General features: G+C 30.5%; 2 protein-coding genes across 7 annotated transcripts; one reads left to right on the top strand and one right to left on the bottom strand.

The window, feature by feature from the left end:
• The first annotated feature begins 9973 nt into the window (after window positions 1-9973).
• Window positions 9974-11956, top strand: LOC131595070 (probable xyloglucan endotransglucosylase/hydrolase protein 23). Of its 2 annotated transcripts, XM_058867313.1 has the most exons (4): window positions 9974-10067; window positions 10171-10382; window positions 10691-10884; window positions 10964-11956. In XM_058867313.1, the coding sequence occupies exons 1-4, from the start codon at window positions 9989-9991 to the stop codon at window positions 11361-11363; spliced, it is 885 nt and encodes a 294-aa protein (XP_058723296.1). In that variant the 5' UTR covers window positions 9974-9988; the 3' UTR covers window positions 11364-11956. The 2 variants fall into 2 exon arrangements, with proteins under 2 accessions (XP_058723296.1, XP_058723295.1); XM_058867312.1 differs by having other exon boundaries at window positions 9999-10382.
• Window positions 11957-12489: 533 nt separating this feature from the next.
• Window positions 12490-16510, bottom strand: LOC131595067 (uncharacterized). Of its 5 annotated transcripts, none has more exons than XM_058867307.1 (11): window positions 16285-16510; window positions 16137-16184; window positions 15995-16046; window positions 15727-15800; window positions 15493-15620; window positions 15319-15403; window positions 15025-15236; window positions 14349-14663; window positions 13678-14103; window positions 13414-13481; window positions 12490-12934 (listed from the first exon to the last, which is right to left on the bottom strand). In XM_058867307.1, the coding sequence occupies exons 1-11, from the start codon at window positions 16307-16309 to the stop codon at window positions 12916-12918; spliced, it is 1452 nt and encodes a 483-aa protein (XP_058723290.1). In that variant the 5' UTR covers window positions 16310-16510; the 3' UTR covers window positions 12490-12915. The 5 variants fall into 5 exon arrangements, with proteins under 5 accessions (XP_058723290.1, XP_058723291.1, XP_058723289.1 ...); XM_058867308.1 differs by having other exon boundaries at window positions 12490-12937; window positions 15025-15204; window positions 15326-15403; XM_058867306.1 differs by having other exon boundaries at window positions 12490-12937; window positions 16285-16509.
• Window positions 16511-16857: the final 347 nt, after the last annotated feature.

Raw genomic sequence — 16857 nt, 5'->3', positions numbered from 1 at the left:
ATGTCCCATTTATATATTCCCAAATTCTATTAACTTGAGTGAGATGAATTTCCTTGGGTATAGCTTAATATCTTGCACAAACACCTACAAAGAAAGTGATGTCAGGTCTACTTGTTGTGAGGTAGAGCAGACTACCAATCATGTTTCTGTATAAACTTTGATCTACACCAACACCCTTTTCATCTTTGATGAATTTCATATGTGTTTAATTAGTAGTTCTTTTGTGACTTGCATTTTCAATCCCACATTTCTTCACTATACTCTTAGCATAATTTCTTTGAGATACAAAGATGTCGTGTTCCATTTTCTTTACTTGAAGCCCAAGAAAGTAAGTGAGTTCTCCTAGAAGACTGATCTCAAAATGAGACTTCATTCGTTGGCCAAAATATTCCACCATCTAGTCATACATCCCACCAAGGAGTATATCATTCTTCATAAATAGAGTTTTATGTATTCTTCCCCTTCTGTATCCATTGTTGATCACAAATTTCATTTGGTTGCTCAACATAAACTTCCTCATTAAGATAGCCATTTAGGAAGACACTTTCAATATCCATTTGATATTAATCTGAACTTCATCATGCATGAAATTCCTAGTAATAATATGATACATTCAAGTTCAGAAACTGGAGAAAATTTCTTATTAAAATATACTCCTTATATTTGAGTGTAACCTTGATCAACTAGTCTTGCTTTGTTCCTTGTCACATTGCCACTTTCATAAAAAAAAAATTCTAAATCCATTTGGTACCAATGACATTCGTTTCTTCACGCCTTGGAACTAATTCCCATACATTATTTATTTTAAATTTACAAAACTATTCTTGCATAGCATTAATCCAGATTTCATCGGTCAATATTTCATTTATATTATTTGGCTCAATCTTGGAAATGAAGCAAGAGTTAGAAATCATATCTCTTGATCTGGTGATGACTCCATCATTCAATTAATATCCTGATTAACTATTGGTGTATTCGAAATAATATTAATATTAAGTGAGAAAATAATAGATTAAGAGTATTTATTAGCGGGTACAATTGGAAGATTAAATTTAAAATTGCATTGGTAATGTAAAGTGAGAAGTATTTTGGGACAAATTTTTTTCTCAAACGTGACATTTATTTTTGGACAGAGGGAGTAATAAATTAAAAGATCAACAGGACTAAATACTTATTTGCATTGACTTATTCAAATTTATTTATTAACAAAAATTTTGTAATATTATTTGTTTAAGAAAATTTATGAAAACAACTTATGATATTGTTCATATGGCTTTTTCAATTTATTTTCATACCTTCTTTAAGATAATTAAACTTTATTTTTATATTTTAATTAAAAATATAAATACAATATAATAATAACTATATTGTTATATATATTTATTTAATTAGATTAACTTGATTAGGGATGAAAAAAATCGTACCTACATCTTAAACCCGTCACGGGTATGGATATGATGACTTAATCGATATCCACAGGCAAATTAAACAGATATTTAATTCCCCGTTTCTTTACGCACACAAATACAAATTTGATAATACCTGTGCCCGCAAATATCTGTATTTGTTAATAATTAGCATTACTTAAATATTAATTTATTTACTTAAATATTAATTTGTTTGATCTAAAATTATTTTATTATTATTATTGTCATATTATTATTAATTTTAAATATAAAATTATTACTATTATTATTATTATTATTATTTTGTTGAATATGATACTGTTAATATTTTGTTTAATCTAATAATAATTTGATAAAAGAAAATAAAATGAAGGTGAATTAATTTTTTTGAATTTAAAAGATATAGTAATGTAGTTAATTATATATTTTTAAAAATACTTAAATAATAGTATTTATTAATATCTATAAATTTTCGTCGGTATTTCAAAGTTTATAGTTACTCGTTTAGCGGTTATTACGGGTATCATATTTTTAAATGGAACAAGTAGCATAGGACTAGTACCCAGACTACTACCCATGTCCATGAATACATGTTGCCATCCCTAGATCTAATAGACTTAAAATGCATTTTCATGGTATGTGACCTAGTCTTTTTAACTAAATACTTATAAAAAAATATATACATTTTCTATTTAAAAAAACTTAACCTGACTTGACCCTGTGTATGCTAGACCGTAGATCCATATTAGTAGGTCAAACTTATTTTCACCCCTAGTTGTCAGGTTTGTGGTCGGACCGGTTCTTAAAATATTGGATGAAATATGGATGATAATGGGCAGGGTAAGGGTACGTAGGCACTATAATACTCATCCTCATATCCGCAGTTTGAAAAAATCACTATACCCAAGCCCATTCCAGCATAGACACTAATGTTTGTACATGTACTCATACTCCATGTATATCTAATTATTCATACTCATACTCGTTTATCAGCATTTCTAATAAAAAAAGTTTTTTCTTTACCCACCTCCCTATAAGGTCACCCCAGCGAAAACCCCACTTTACCCCTGCTTCGGAAATGCATTTCCGAAATAATTTTTTTTTAAAGTTTTTCCATACTTCGGAAGTGCATTTCCGAAAAAATCTCAAAAATTGAGATTTTGATTAATTCGGAGATACATCTCCGGAAAAAACAAAAAAAATCTAAAAATCCCAAAAATTAATTTTAGGATATTAATTAATTCATATATCATAAATTTGATATAATTTATGAGTAATGAATAATAATAATTATATATTTTGATATAATTTATTAGTTATGAATAATAATTATTATATATTTCTATTTTGATTCATATATAAAATTTTAAATAATTGTAATTAAAAAAATTAAAATAATTTCACTTACAAAATGTGTTATAATTTTTTATTTATATATTTATATATTTATAATAATTATTATGTATTTACAAAAAAAAATTAAAAAAATGAGTATTTTAATTTATATATTTATATAATAATTATTATTTATTTATAAAAATTATTATATATTTATATAATAATTATTATATATTAATTATAAATATATTTATATAGTAATTATAAAAATTAAAAAAATGAGTGTTTTAATTTATAATAATTATTATATATTTATATATTTATATATTAATATAATAATTATTATATATTTAAATATTGTATATTTATATATTTCACTTACATAATTAATAATTATTATTGTACATTTATATATTTCTATTCTGATTCATAATTAAAAATGAGTTATAATTTTTTATTTAGTTTGAAAAAATTAAAAAAAGATTTGGTCTTAATTTTATTTAATGAATAAATCTTATATTTAATTCTATATAATTCAAAATTTATTTATAAAATTAAAATGTTTTTGATTTATATAAGTTAGTAAAATAATTTTTAACTTTAAAATTGTTTAGAAAATTTTGATTCACCTTGATTTTATTGATTCACCTTCATTTTAATAATTCACCTTGATTTTATACCTATTAATTGTATTGATTCACCTTGATTTTAATTTTTTAATAATTATTGAATTCTTTCGGAAGTATATATTCGAAACATTCCAAGACCAATTTGGTCTTGGAATATTTCGGATATGCATCTCCGAAGACACCCCTCTCCAAAAAAAAAAAAGTATTTTCGGAAATGCATCTCCGAAAACTAAAAAAAAAAAAGGTGTTTTCGGAAATGCATCTTCGAAAACACCTTTTTTTTCGTGTTTTCGGGAGTGCATTTCCGAAATAAGACAAATTTTGAAAAAAAAAATGCGTTTCGAAAATGCATTTTTAAAATAAGAGATATTTTGGATTTTTCACCCGAGGTGACCAAGAAAATAGGGAGGTGGGTAAAGAAATTTCCTAAAAAAACTAGATCAATTATAATTTAGGTTGTCATTTTAAATTTTTAACAACATTTTAAAATGCTTTTTAAGAATGTTATTGTTGAGTTTAAAAATTAACAAAAATTTATATTCAAATGCATACAAGTTTGGCAATGATGTATTTAATAAAATTTATAAACATTACACGTGTCTATAATAATAAAAATAAAAATATATAATATATATTGTCTGAATATAAGACTGAGTGAATACTTAAATACTCATATTCTCGGATATATCCGTTTAATTTAGTGGATAATCATTCATGTCCATACCTGTAAACATTCTACCCATTTTTATCTTTTATTTACTGTGGATATTTTTACGAGGACCCAAGTCCTATTACCCTCCCTGCAATAAAACCAACCAGAAGGTATTAACTAAATTAAATCTTTAAAAAGTTGGGGCATGTAAATTAAATACGACACACAAAGTAGACATGTCCGGTCAAAGGTTACGTTACAACACCAGAAAGTATTAATTAAATTAGGAAACAATCTTATATATTACATCTGGTGACAAGTCGCATCCCATTTAGATTGAAATTTCGAAAGCAATATTAGACCAATGTTAACACTAACTTTTGGCAGAAAGTAGACCTGATATAGCAACCTCTCAACACCCTCTTAAAACTAAATAAATACAAAACTATCCACTCATCATTCTATAATATTTGGAATTATGTGCGATCAATGCTCAAACGTCATATTTGAAACTTCAACATGCAGGACAACTTACCCTATGCCTTGCAATCAATAGATTTTTTATTTAATGTATAGGTGATAAACAGCGAGAACCCATGATACATATTAATCATTAAATTTTTCACTTTCTTTTTTCAATCTATATATTATAATTTGCCATTACAAAAATATAATAATTTTATAAAAGTTACTAAAAATAAAGTCCACTACTATTTGACTGAATTCATATTAAACGTTTCATTCACTATTTTGCATAAAGTTAATACAATTATTTGTAAAAAAGTTTTAAAATTTTTATTAATTGAATTTGTCTAAAATCCTCATAAAAATAATCTAACGATGGATTCTTAATGTTATCGTGACAATTGAGTATGGATAAGTTTGTCAACTTACAGGGGAATAATAGAATTTATATTATTAATTATTAGCATTGTTATTGAACTCTTTTTATATTTGAACTGTTAATTTATTATTCATTACGAGCATTATATACGTAGCGTCTTTGACATATTTTTGGGTATGAAAAATCGAATGAAAAAGTCTTTGTTTTCTTAGTTTCTCTTTCGAATTTATAACTTTTATTAGTCTGTTAGGGTTCTTATTTTAGCATTCTAACAATTAGTGCTTTCATTTTCAATCTCATTCTCCCCCAAATTAGATTAGATGATAATTTTTACGTTTGGTGAAGAAGAAGATGCTTACCGGTGGATTATTTGGATTGAGAAAAGTTTCAAAGAGCAAAGAACCCGGAAAACATTAAAAGTGGTAAAAGCTATTACATTATTTTGAGGTCGTGCTCTTCAATGGTGGAAATGGCGGTCTCAATGTCAACCACCTACAACTTAAGACACATTCACCATTGTGTTTCTCTGGCATTTTAAACCCGAATGGCGAGAAATTTTACCGATAGAAGAAGACGAGGAGCCATATCTGAATTCAATTCCTTTACTAAATTGTTAGTGAAAGTGTTCAAAATCCTTTACCAAATTTGAAGCAACAACTAATTTTAGTTCCGATAGCAACTCAAATCCTCATTTTGATCTTAACCCCATCCAACATTGATTCAGAGCTCCTTGTCGACAACGTTGAGATTGTGAAATCTGAATTCGAAGAGTTATAAGCTAACGTTATTTTCGATGTATCCTCATATGCCAGAGAGCAATTGAAGGATACTGTTTCTAGGATTTTCATGAATCTCGACTCATAGGGGTGTGTAACAGATTGTTCCAACAATATCTTTTCCAATAGCATATGTTATTTCAGTAGTGATGAAATTCCTATAGATCCGACACCGCCTGACAAAGTTGTTATGCCACTTACTTTAATTAAGAGGACGCGACAATCATTTTACAACTATGGATCACGATGGGAGAAATTTCTGTTTGTAAGAGTGACTTTGCCATTGATCGAGTCAACCCTACCCAAACCAACAAATTAGAGCTCTATAATTTCCATTGAGAACAATATTACCCATCTTAAGTACAACACTGTGGCGGCGCTACTTCGAGAATTCTAACGAAGGTGCACATGGTCATTCTAAGGTCAAGGTAATTCTTCCAATTCGAAATAATTTCCTTGATACCTTTAGCTTTTCAATTGTATTGAGTGAATTTATCAGAGCAAGAGATTTTATGCATGGGTTAGTGTTACTTAAATCTATTATACAACATGAATTCTAGTTGTTATTTGTTTAACACACTTTGATATATGTATTTTATTTGGGTGGGTTAATGGATATGGCATGCAAGCTTTTTGAAAGGGGTGGAGCATGGAAATTGGTCATTTGGAATGTCATATTGTTGGAGCACCATAAGGTTAAGAAATATAAGGGTTTGAAGGTATTTATTAAGATAAAATTGTTAAGGGTATCACCCAATTCAATTACACTAGTTTTCTACTTGTTACATGTGTTAGGGGGAGTTACTAGGAGCATTGATAAAAAGTTGAGGATTATGTACTTTTGTAAGAGACACATCACTTATCTATCTAAAACCTTAAGGTGATAGGTGAGTTGATTCTCCCAGTTGTATATTCTCAAGTTACCACATTCCTATTCAATATGGGACTATTTCTCCACTTACTTACACTTGCATTATTATTCTAACAACATGTTGCTTTAAATATACCAATGAGATCAATTTAATTGGTATGATAGAGCAACATCTCTTCAACTCTCATGAGAATTATATGCATTTATTGTATGAATCATTTATTAATTATATGAATTCATTTATTGGATGGGTATAGAAATATGGCATACTGGTTATTGGTTTGAATATACTAGCCTTCATTTTAGGGTGCATGATGTTAATTGTTCGCTCCGATTAAACAGGTGGCCAGCAACGGTAGGCTTGATCTTCGGTGATGGTTGAGAGAAAAAGGGGGTTGTACCTGCAAGGAACTCCGATGTCAAAGTAAGTGAAGGAACAACAGAAAATATGAGATATTGGGTGAAAAAATGGATTACTTGCCACCTATGGATAGAGGGCTATTTATAAGTATTCTCATGGGGTGGATTGGATCCCCTATCTTCTGGGCTTGGGCGTGATTTTAGGCCCAGAATATAGGGCCCTTTTGACTAGGTCTTGACTAGTTGTGCCCGGGAGGACTAGCCGTTGTCGAGGATGGAGCCTCAATGTGCTGGGCAGAACCCTGATTAGCTTAGAAACCCTGTTTAGTGGCCGGGCGAAACGATCCTGACAGAAACACATTTTACAGGCCAAAAACACATTTTTTAGGTTATGGTTTGGGTATTTTTTGCTCCCACTCCATCACCAAATATTTTTTTAGGTAGATTAGCTTAGAAAACAACTATGGAGCTTGCATTTGGATGATCGGAGGTGGATTGATCATCAATTGGAGTTGACAAACCGGGAGATTTTCGGTTCATTTCTCTTCTTCTTTGTGTATTTCTCTTTGGTTGGGTTTTGTATATAATTTTACTTTGAACTCATGTATATTTGTTAATCATGGTGTTATATAAAGTTTGCTTTACAAATCATTATTGATGTCTTCCTTAATCTTTTTTGCTTTATGTTTGGATTTGGGTTGTCATAGTCATATACCTCACAAATCTTGATTAGGAATGGATATATATTAGTTTTAGACTCAAGAGATAGTTTTTGGAGCTAATATTCGCTGTGGGTATCGAAGCTTAATGCCTATGTGTTGTTTGTTTTGGTTGAGAGATCGTCGACGCGAGCAATATGTTTGTCTGCTGTGTTATTGAGGTTGGCTGAGAGATCGTCGCCGAGACGATATAGTAGTTCTCTCTACTTTGGGTTAGAAATGACTTAGGGTGTGAGCGATGCTTGATGATATTGATGAGTATTGTAGGTTGAGTATAACTGGTCGATAATCACAAACTAGATTATGTGCAATGTGTGATAAGTCTATTCTTTCTGAAAAATGAATTCTTTTTGTGTTGATAATTATTTTTCCGTTTATATGTTTTAAACAATTCAATCCAAACTCATAATTGCGGAAACTGTTGAATAACAGTTCGATAGCACTAATCTCTGTGAGCACGATAAATTCTCGGATAAATACTTCCAAATCTTTTGCTACTTGACGCTTTACCACTTCAACAAATATGCCAAATGGTTAGACCGAATGTGTATAAACATATGATGCACTTTCTCTAAACTCTTCTCTCTTTAATTTATATTAATTAGTTTATGTTTATTGCGTTTATCTCTTCACCTCCTTTATTCCTCTATCTTATTCCTATTCTTTAACATAAATATTTTAAAAAGTAAAAATGTTTTATAAATTAACGCAAATTTTGAATATCACAATTTACTTCTCTTGTATTTGGAGTCAGTTAGTCAACAATAGCTATTATTTTGTATAAGAACATAAATAGATGCAAGGTTGAAGATTGTGATTCTATGTGTTATGCAAGTAATTGACTCAAGTGTTTTAGATTATGACACCTTTTCCAATGGTTATTGGTGATAAACTACGTCAAATCAAGCAAAAGAACTTCAAGTGTAAAGTGGTGATCTTAAAGTTGTGATCTTGAAGATGCGAAAGTGTGAAAGCTCTCCTGAATCTTGCGCTTAGCATTTTATCTGTTAATTATAAATGATATAAGAGTATTTCTTGAGGTATTACGAAAAATGCGCAAACACACACACACACAATATTTCCAACCTATCATCTTGTTGATAAAATATTTTAAAACCAATTCGGATAAGTTCTTAAACGATTAGGTAGATTGCTTGATTAATATGAAAACCTAAATACACTATTAAATCGGTTAGGAGTCACTTCTAACTGATTAAATCAATGGGTAACGCCTCCTAATCGATTTAGGTGGTCGGTAATTGATCAAAGTTTTCTATTTTGACTTGAACTAATAGATTAGTATATGTTTTAATCGATTAAAATATTAAAAATACCCATGCATTTCTTTCTTCTTTTAGCCATATTGTTTCCTATATAAAAGAGACTTCTCCTCATTTCGAAATACACTAGTTTTATGAATAGAAACTTTCTACTATCTTTCTAACTCTCATTCTTTTACGATGTCCATTTTCACTAGAGTTGCCTTAATGCTAAAAGAGTGAAAAGTTTTATTTGAGAGTTGAGTAGTACTAGTGCGGTGTTGTGTTGTTATTGTTTATCCAAGAGCGTAGTTCTCTTGTGATTATTTTGTAATAGATTTGAAGGTTGTAAGCTACACCTATAAAAAGTATGGGTGAAGGTTATTGAGCTAAACTTGTGTCAAAACTCTGATTGTGAAGGTTATTTAATTAAGCTTGTGTAAAAGCTCTGGTTGTTAAGACATTGAGTTAAGCCTCTGTAAAAATCCAGGTTGTTTGTGAAATAATCACTCTTACGAAATTGAAGCTATAAATTGAACCAGTTTTAATGGAGTTGGTGTGCCCAAAACATAATATTTTCCTTCTATAATTTAATATTTTGTTCTTAAAAAAAATTAAGCACATAATATGCATGCATGCATGCAATGTCTATGCAAACCTTCAGAGAACACGGCCTAGTAAAAGTTATTGTGTCGGAGTTTCTATAAATATGGGCTAGTATTGTTGTTAATATGATATATTAAATTGTGAGCCACACATTATAACCAAATAAGTGATGTTTATCTAGAATAAGAACTAATAATGTGTTGATTCATGAAGCAATTCACTTAGAATACTTTTATAACCAAATGATTTAGACATTAGCCAATTCGATTTGATGTTAGAAAATAGAAAGCACACACATAAAGCCAAACCATTTATTAAAAATTTAGAACTCAAATGATTCGACAAAATTTTGATATTATCCCTCAACTTGCTAGCTGTCATGGTCCCCACATTCAACTTGCTTAGTCAATCAATATGATCCCTCTTCTTACCACATTCAAATCCAATCATTTTATACCATTCCATAATAATTATTTATTTACGTGATAATTATCAATCTACACTCTATATATACCTCCAAAACTTTGCATGCATTCAATCAAATACATCATTTGGGCATTTGGCATATATCTCTCTCTTTCTCTTTCTTTTTTTTCTATAGCATTTGGTTGGAATAGTATTCTAATAAACCAATAAAACATATTGCTTCAAAATGAGAACTAAAGGTCTTATTGGATTTCTTCTCCTCTTTGTGGCCACTCTTTTTGTAGCTGCATCCGCTGGTAACTTTAATCAAGACTTTGAAATAACATGGGGTGATGGTCGTGCAAAAATCCTTGAAAATGGACAGAGTCTTAGCCTCTCTTTAGACAAAGCCTCTGGCTCTGGATTTCGATCCAAAAATGAATACTTGTTTGCAAAAATTGATATGCAACTCAAACTTGTGTCTGGTAACTCTGCTGGCACAGTCACTACCTATTATGTAAGCATCTATTTTTCGTTGGCAAGTCATATTAATTGAAAATGGCCATGCATGTGTATTTTTATAGTTAATAGTTTCACCATATAATAAGGCTGCAAACTAATTTTATTATATAATAACTTTGTAGCACTGGCTCATACAATTCTGAAAAAAGTGTGTCAGTCTCAGTCTCAGAGTCTAACATCGACAATTGTGATTACGTTTAATTTTTTTTCTAAATTATTATCGATGTCGACGTGTCAATGTTGTGTTTCCGATGTCCATATTTTATAGCATAATAACATGTACAAAACTTGTGATTGTTGCAGCTATCTTCTCTAGGGTCTACTCATGATGAAATAGACTTTGAATTTCTTGGTAACTTAAGTGGTGATCCTTATACTCTTCATACAAACGTATTCACACAAGGAAAAGGGAATAGAGAACAACAATTCCATTTGTGGTTTGACCCCACCAAGGACTTCCACACTTATTCTATTCTTTGGAATCCTCAGAGCATCATGTATATTACATATTCTTTATTTACTTCTTTTTTTTTTATATTATTTTCCATGTTAATTATACTTTTTGAATTCATATAGATTCTCTGTGGATGGAGCACCAATAAGGGAATTCAAGAATTTAGAATCCAAAGGGATTGATTTTCCAAAGAACCAACCTATGAGGATATATGCTAGTCTATGGGATGCTGAGAATTGGGCCACAAGAGGTGGGCTTGTCAAAACAGATTGGTCCCAAGCCCCATTCACAGCCACATATAGAAACTTCAATGCTCAAGTTTGTGTTTGGACTTCTTCTGGCTCTTCTTGTTCTTCCAACAAATCTCCATCATCTTCGTTATCTCAATCATGGTTAAGAGAATCATTGGACTCAAATGGATTAGCTAAAGTTCAATGGGCACAAAAGAATTATATGATATATAATTATTGCACTGATGCTAAGCGTTTTCCACAAGGACCCCCTTCCGAATGTCTTCCTTAAACATTATTATGTGATTTTATAAAAGCCTCGGATTTATATCCTCTATGATTGTTGTACCATGCATTGATCTCTAGAATGATTAACTATTGATTTTAGCCAAAGTTCAATGGGCACAAAAGAATTATATGGTTTATAACTATTGCACCGATACTAGACGATTTCCACAAGGACCCCCTTCCGAATGCATCGCTTAAAAAACATTATGTGTTTTCTTTTATAAAAGTTCATATTTAGATCCTCTATGATCACCACACAGTGCATTGTTCTCTAGAATGGTTAAATCCAGAAGTCTTTGCACCCTGAAGAAGTTTTACAGGATCTCTACACGTTAAAGTTCGTACATATTTTAAGTGTGACATATTCGTAAATTTTTCTTTCTTTTTATTGTGTAAATTTACAATTAAAACTATATTGTTGATTGATGCATACTTGTATATGTATTTTGCATTATTATTGTAATGTTTGTATGTGAAAAAAGGCATTCATGTAAATTATAAAGGCATTGATGATGTAAATGATAAGCAATAAGTGGTCAAATTGTATATTATTTTGTTCAAATATTTAACAGTATGAGTTTAAGTTTTTTTTTTTTTTTTCAGTTAGATTTTTTTTTCTATTGTTGAAATACGTAACTCAAAATTTTTTTCTTGCCTTCAAATTGTCAGAAGATAATAATTATACATATTTAAAAGAAGTCTTATATAAGGTAGCAAAGTAAGTTTCACCCGTCGTACATATCTGTTTTGTCTGTATATTTATGCAGAGCAGATCAAAATTTTAGCCTTGCCTTCTAATATGTGTGTCCATCCATGTTTTTTTTAGACTTTTGTAAACACATACATTTATACGATTTTTTGAACTTTTAATTTTTAGTGGTGCAAGACACGCATCTCCCCTCACTCCCGCTTCAATTTTTTTTTAGAATAAGACAAAAAATTCGATCTACACCCTCAACTATCCACTCCGTACAACTTTTTTTTTTTTTTGCTTTTGCATGGATGCCCATTTGCCTAGTTATAATTGTTATATGTAAACACTCCAATATTCAAATATATTCATTAGACATCTCCACATGTGATTTTTTTATATCTAAATTGTTTAATGTTAAAAAAAATGAATGGAAGAATTGACAATCAAAATCTAAGTAAAATTCATAATTAAATTCAATTTGCTACTAAAAGAGTTAATCTTCCAAGTCACAAACTGGAGTCCTGATTCAGTAACCTTGATTGAAAGAATTGACATACAAAAATATTACATTGTTTTCACAATTGTGTCTTCAAAATTTCAAAGTAACAAACCAAACAATAAAATGAAATTATTATTGCAGTTGAAACTCAAAATCTATGATGAAATAAGGGCCTAATGATATTCTTGAAGCAATAAAGAACAGTGTTACAAACTTCAACCATGGACATCAACTAACTGTTGTCAAGCATCCCAAGTCCCAAAATCCCTTCAACATAGCTGAATACTTGAAAGTTGTTATAGCAACATCTGCAGATTTATGTGCTTCAAAAGATGAAGAATTTGAGGTTTGTTGAACAGATTCTCAGGCACTCTTATCCTTCCTTCTTGTACATTCAAAAAGTTCAAAACATGTTATTAGTCATTAGTACAAAAATCGGAGCCGGCCCAACCTAATGTGAGGTCTAACGCGACTATACAAATGTGATTTTTTTTCATCCACTTTAATTAAATATTTAATTTTTAGAAGAAGTTTTAAGATTTTTTACGACTGAATTTTTTCGTATCTACTGTGAAACTAATGAAACTAATGTAAAATTAAATATGAAATTGGTATTATAATTATATAAATAAAAAAATTTATTCAATAATAATTTATGTATTCAAATTACTCTAGAAAGTGCGAATTCGGATATACCGTTATTCACTGTTTTGTGATAAAAAAGAAATTGTGGTTAATTTACACTGCAACGACATCCATCAGTATCGCAACAGATATACCGACCGAAACTGCAAAAGTCTTTATGCAACCACAACAGTTAACTTAAAATGAAAGAAAAGTAATATAGTACAATTTTAGTACCTCTTATTTCTTTGTCTGGTAAGGAGAACAAGTAATCCAAAGCCCATAATGATTGCAACTTTTATTACCTGAGAGATGAAAGTGTGAAATGTTACTCAAATGCAACATGGGTTAACTTCAAACAAAATCATTGATCAAATTTTGACCACTGTAGCAAATATGAAACCAGTGATTCTTTTTCCAAAAGTACCATTTATCAAGATTTATTCTTACATTTTAAAAATAAATAAGAAAAAAAATTCTAAATTAGAAGTTTATAGTTACCTGATTAAATGGTCCTCCAGAATTTTCATCTTCATTATCATCAAAAGTATTGATTTTTGATTCTTTAATGTCCTGTATCTTTTCATACTTGCTTCCATCAATTTCAGTTTTAATATATGAATTTGAATCTATTTGTCTGTTTAGTATATGAATTTGCTCTTCCTCTTGATCTTCATTTCTTGCATTTGAATCTATTTGTCTGTTTGGTATATGAATTTGCTCTCTACTTTCTTCAATATGTTCTGGAACCTCTTGCAAGTCTCTTACCAAAGAAGCACTTTTCGACTTTTCTTGTAAGAAGCCTATTGGATCTATGTTCAATGACTTATCTTGCTCGAAGTGCCGAGTCTCAGAAGGATCTTTCTTTTCCATTGGACTCATCACTTGAAATTTTGTTGGAGGTGGTTTAATATGAGGCCTCATATCCTGTGTCAAAATACACTTGTTGAAAAACTTATGCCGTGTTTGGATAAACATTTTAGTCCGATGCTTATAGCATAAGCGCATATCATGTGCTTATGTATAAACTATATCGATATAAGCTAGCAATCCTAAGAGCAGTTAAAAATGTCTCAAGTAGTTTCTAAAAGTTTTTTCGAACAATCATACGTACACATGCTTATGCCAGCAGATAAAGTCAAATAAACGAATCTATACAGGCCTAAATGTACCTTAGGCAGACCACTTTCAAAAGCACTTATCATTTTCTTAACATTGCTAGGAGTTCTTCCTAGGCGAGCCTTCTTCTCCGAGTTTGGAAGAACCGCATCCTCTAGATTATCTTGTATTGGATTATTTGTTGAAGAACTAACTTTTTCAGAGCTTAAAAAAATCACCATTTCTTGTGAACTAGTAGCTCTCTGAGGATGATTCTCAGATGGTGGCTGATTGGCAGGCTTGTTACCTCCATGCTCTAAAGGAATGAGATTAATTTCTTGTGACACGGGTTTTATCGATGAGGCCTTCTTATATTGATCTGCAATGTTCTAAAACATGTAAAATGACCATTAAACAAACAATAGTACATTTTCCAATGTCTTCTTGTTGGGAAGAAAAGAAACATATTAATCATTGACGCAGAAAGGGACACATTGTATAGAACTCGAATTCCCCGCAGTCACTGATAGATCAGTCGGTCACTGATCCCTTGACTGCAGGAAATCCAGGTTCCAAGACATGACAATAACACGTAAACACCAGTAGTAATTTAAGAAAATGACAAAATGATTAATCTTGATATTTTGTCCTGACACTGTTATGTGTCTGATACCGGACAGTAACACTCCTTTAATCCAAAGTGTCAGTGCTACATAGAAAGAGATTGCGGAAAATTGATTAATCCTTAACTGAGTTTAGCTGTTTCTGATCAAGCTCAACCTCAGCCTCAGCAACATTTGTGGTGGAACTTTCTTTGTCATTGGAGAAATCAACGGGACTTTGCAATTGAGAAACTTTTTCAAGTTGAAGGTATTGATTTGGTGATGATTCTTGAGAAGATGGAGCACTTAAAACATCAGGAAAAAGCCTCTGAGGGAATGTATGTAGGACCAAGTTCATAACTATCAAAGATTATTTTATTTTATCATTTCATTTCTGTTTTAAATGTCGATTTTTTCTATAATCAGATAAGTAAGATCAAACCTGAGACCTCATCACTCGTGCGGAAAGGTAAAGCCGCATTGCTATTAAGCAGCACATCCTGTTTTTTCTTTAATGCAGTTTGTCTCTAATAAATCATATAAGAAGAGTTAGTTTGAACACAAAGTTACCAAGACCTTTAATTAGCAATGTTTAAGAAGCTTGAGAAATGAGTACCATCATACGAATTTTGTCGCGCTCTTCATTGCTTAGTACAACTTCTAGTTTCAAATGCATGTATCCTTCCCCGAGGGGAAACGTGTCTTCCCAAACACCTTTCTCTAATATCATTCTGATATGTACTCCTGCCAGTTATTTACTGCATCATGTTAGAAACATTCAATCTTTGATCAAATTTGAAAAAATGATTAAACAATTTCATCAATTGCATTGTTATGAATCAAAGATAACCTGCACGCGATATTTCATTCCCTTCGGTATCATGAATTTTGAAAATCAAATCATCACGGAGACTAGCTATGGGACTGAAACACGATAACAAACAAATTACATTTATCAACAACTTATTTAGATTAATACATCAATATAAATAAATGTTGCTGCCAAAAATTGAACTCTAGCCGAACGTTTTACAACTATTTAACTCAACTAGCACATCACTAACTTAGGTTAGGACTTCAATATAAAAATAAATATAGAGTTTTTGAATTAATCTTACAAGGAAAAGTTTCCTTTGTCACTGATTTGGTACTCAATTTTCCCCATGCAAGCTGCATTTATCAAACACTGTTACAATTGGCACTTAAATTGAATGAAAGGAGAGTAAGGACAAATATAAAAAAGTAAGAACAATTGCATACCTCTTATGGGTGTTGATGAAGAAAATGGAAGATCCATGAATTCAAGTACTGTAAAAAAATGAATAAAGAGAAGTAAAAACAAAACAAAATAAAAATCACCATGGATGCTATCATACATAAATTTTACATACTACAGAGAATTTAGTACCTGAAACAAGGATTGTTCCTGGCATTGCAGGGTGCAGAATTCAATAAAGATTGGCCAAACAAGAGATGGTGGAACCGTGGAACTAAACAGTAACTATATATGTATATACTTAACCCTGTATATAGAAAATTTTCACTTTTTTGGTTAAGTGGTGGAAATTTTGGATGGGATGGTGGGAAGAATGGATATGGTTTGATTTTGGATGAAACCTGCTCTTGTGTGGTCCTTTCATTTATTGGCCATAAAAGCTTGATAGGAAATTTCACATTTGTCTCATTTGTCAATTGTAGTGACTTGTCATATAGTGTGCATGTAACTAGATGTGAGTATGTCATTGGTGGTGGTAAATTGTAGATCGTACAATACAATTATTGCTGAAACCGTTAAATATATTGATACTAAATAAATATGGGGTTTATTCATATTAGGAGAGATTATATACTGATCTATATAACATGAATTAAAGGAGGTAAAAATGCTTTAAAAGAATATTTTTTTTAGTCAAATATCATGATGGTTTTTATTTTGACTAGTTATTTTCAATATAGATATATATATAATACTTTTTAAAGG

Source organism: Vicia villosa, linkage group LG4, assembly GCF_029867415.1.
Source record: "Vicia villosa cultivar HV-30 ecotype Madison, WI linkage group LG4, Vvil1.0, whole genome shotgun sequence".
NCBI classification, from domain to species: Eukaryota; Viridiplantae; Streptophyta; class Magnoliopsida; order Fabales; family Fabaceae; genus Vicia; species Vicia villosa.
This window is presented reverse-complemented; position numbering and strand designations above follow the sequence as displayed.

Excerpts from the sequence above, each read along its gene's own strand:
- LOC131595070 (XM_058867313.1), top strand. The coding sequence starts at position 9,989 with ATGCATTCAATCAAATACATCATTTGGGCATTTGGCATATATCTCTCT. Across the intron at positions 10,383-10,690 it reads GCACAGTCACTACCTATTAT|CTATCTTCTCTAGGGTCTAC; the intron begins GTAAGCATCTAT and ends TGATTGTTGCAG. Across the intron at positions 10,885-10,963 it reads TGGAATCCTCAGAGCATCAT|ATTCTCTGTGGATGGAGCAC; the intron begins GTATATTACATA and ends GAATTCATATAG.
- LOC131595067 (XM_058867306.1), bottom strand. The coding sequence starts at position 16,309 with ATGCCAGGAACAATCCTTGTTTCAG. Across the intron at positions 16,047-16,136 it reads TTCATCAACACCCATAAGAG|CTTGCATGGGGAAAATTGAG; the intron begins GTATGCAATTGT and ends TGATAAATGCAG. Across the intron at positions 15,621-15,726 it reads GAATGAAATATCGCGTGCAG|GAGTACATATCAGAATGATA; the intron begins GTTATCTTTGAT and ends AATAACTGGCAG.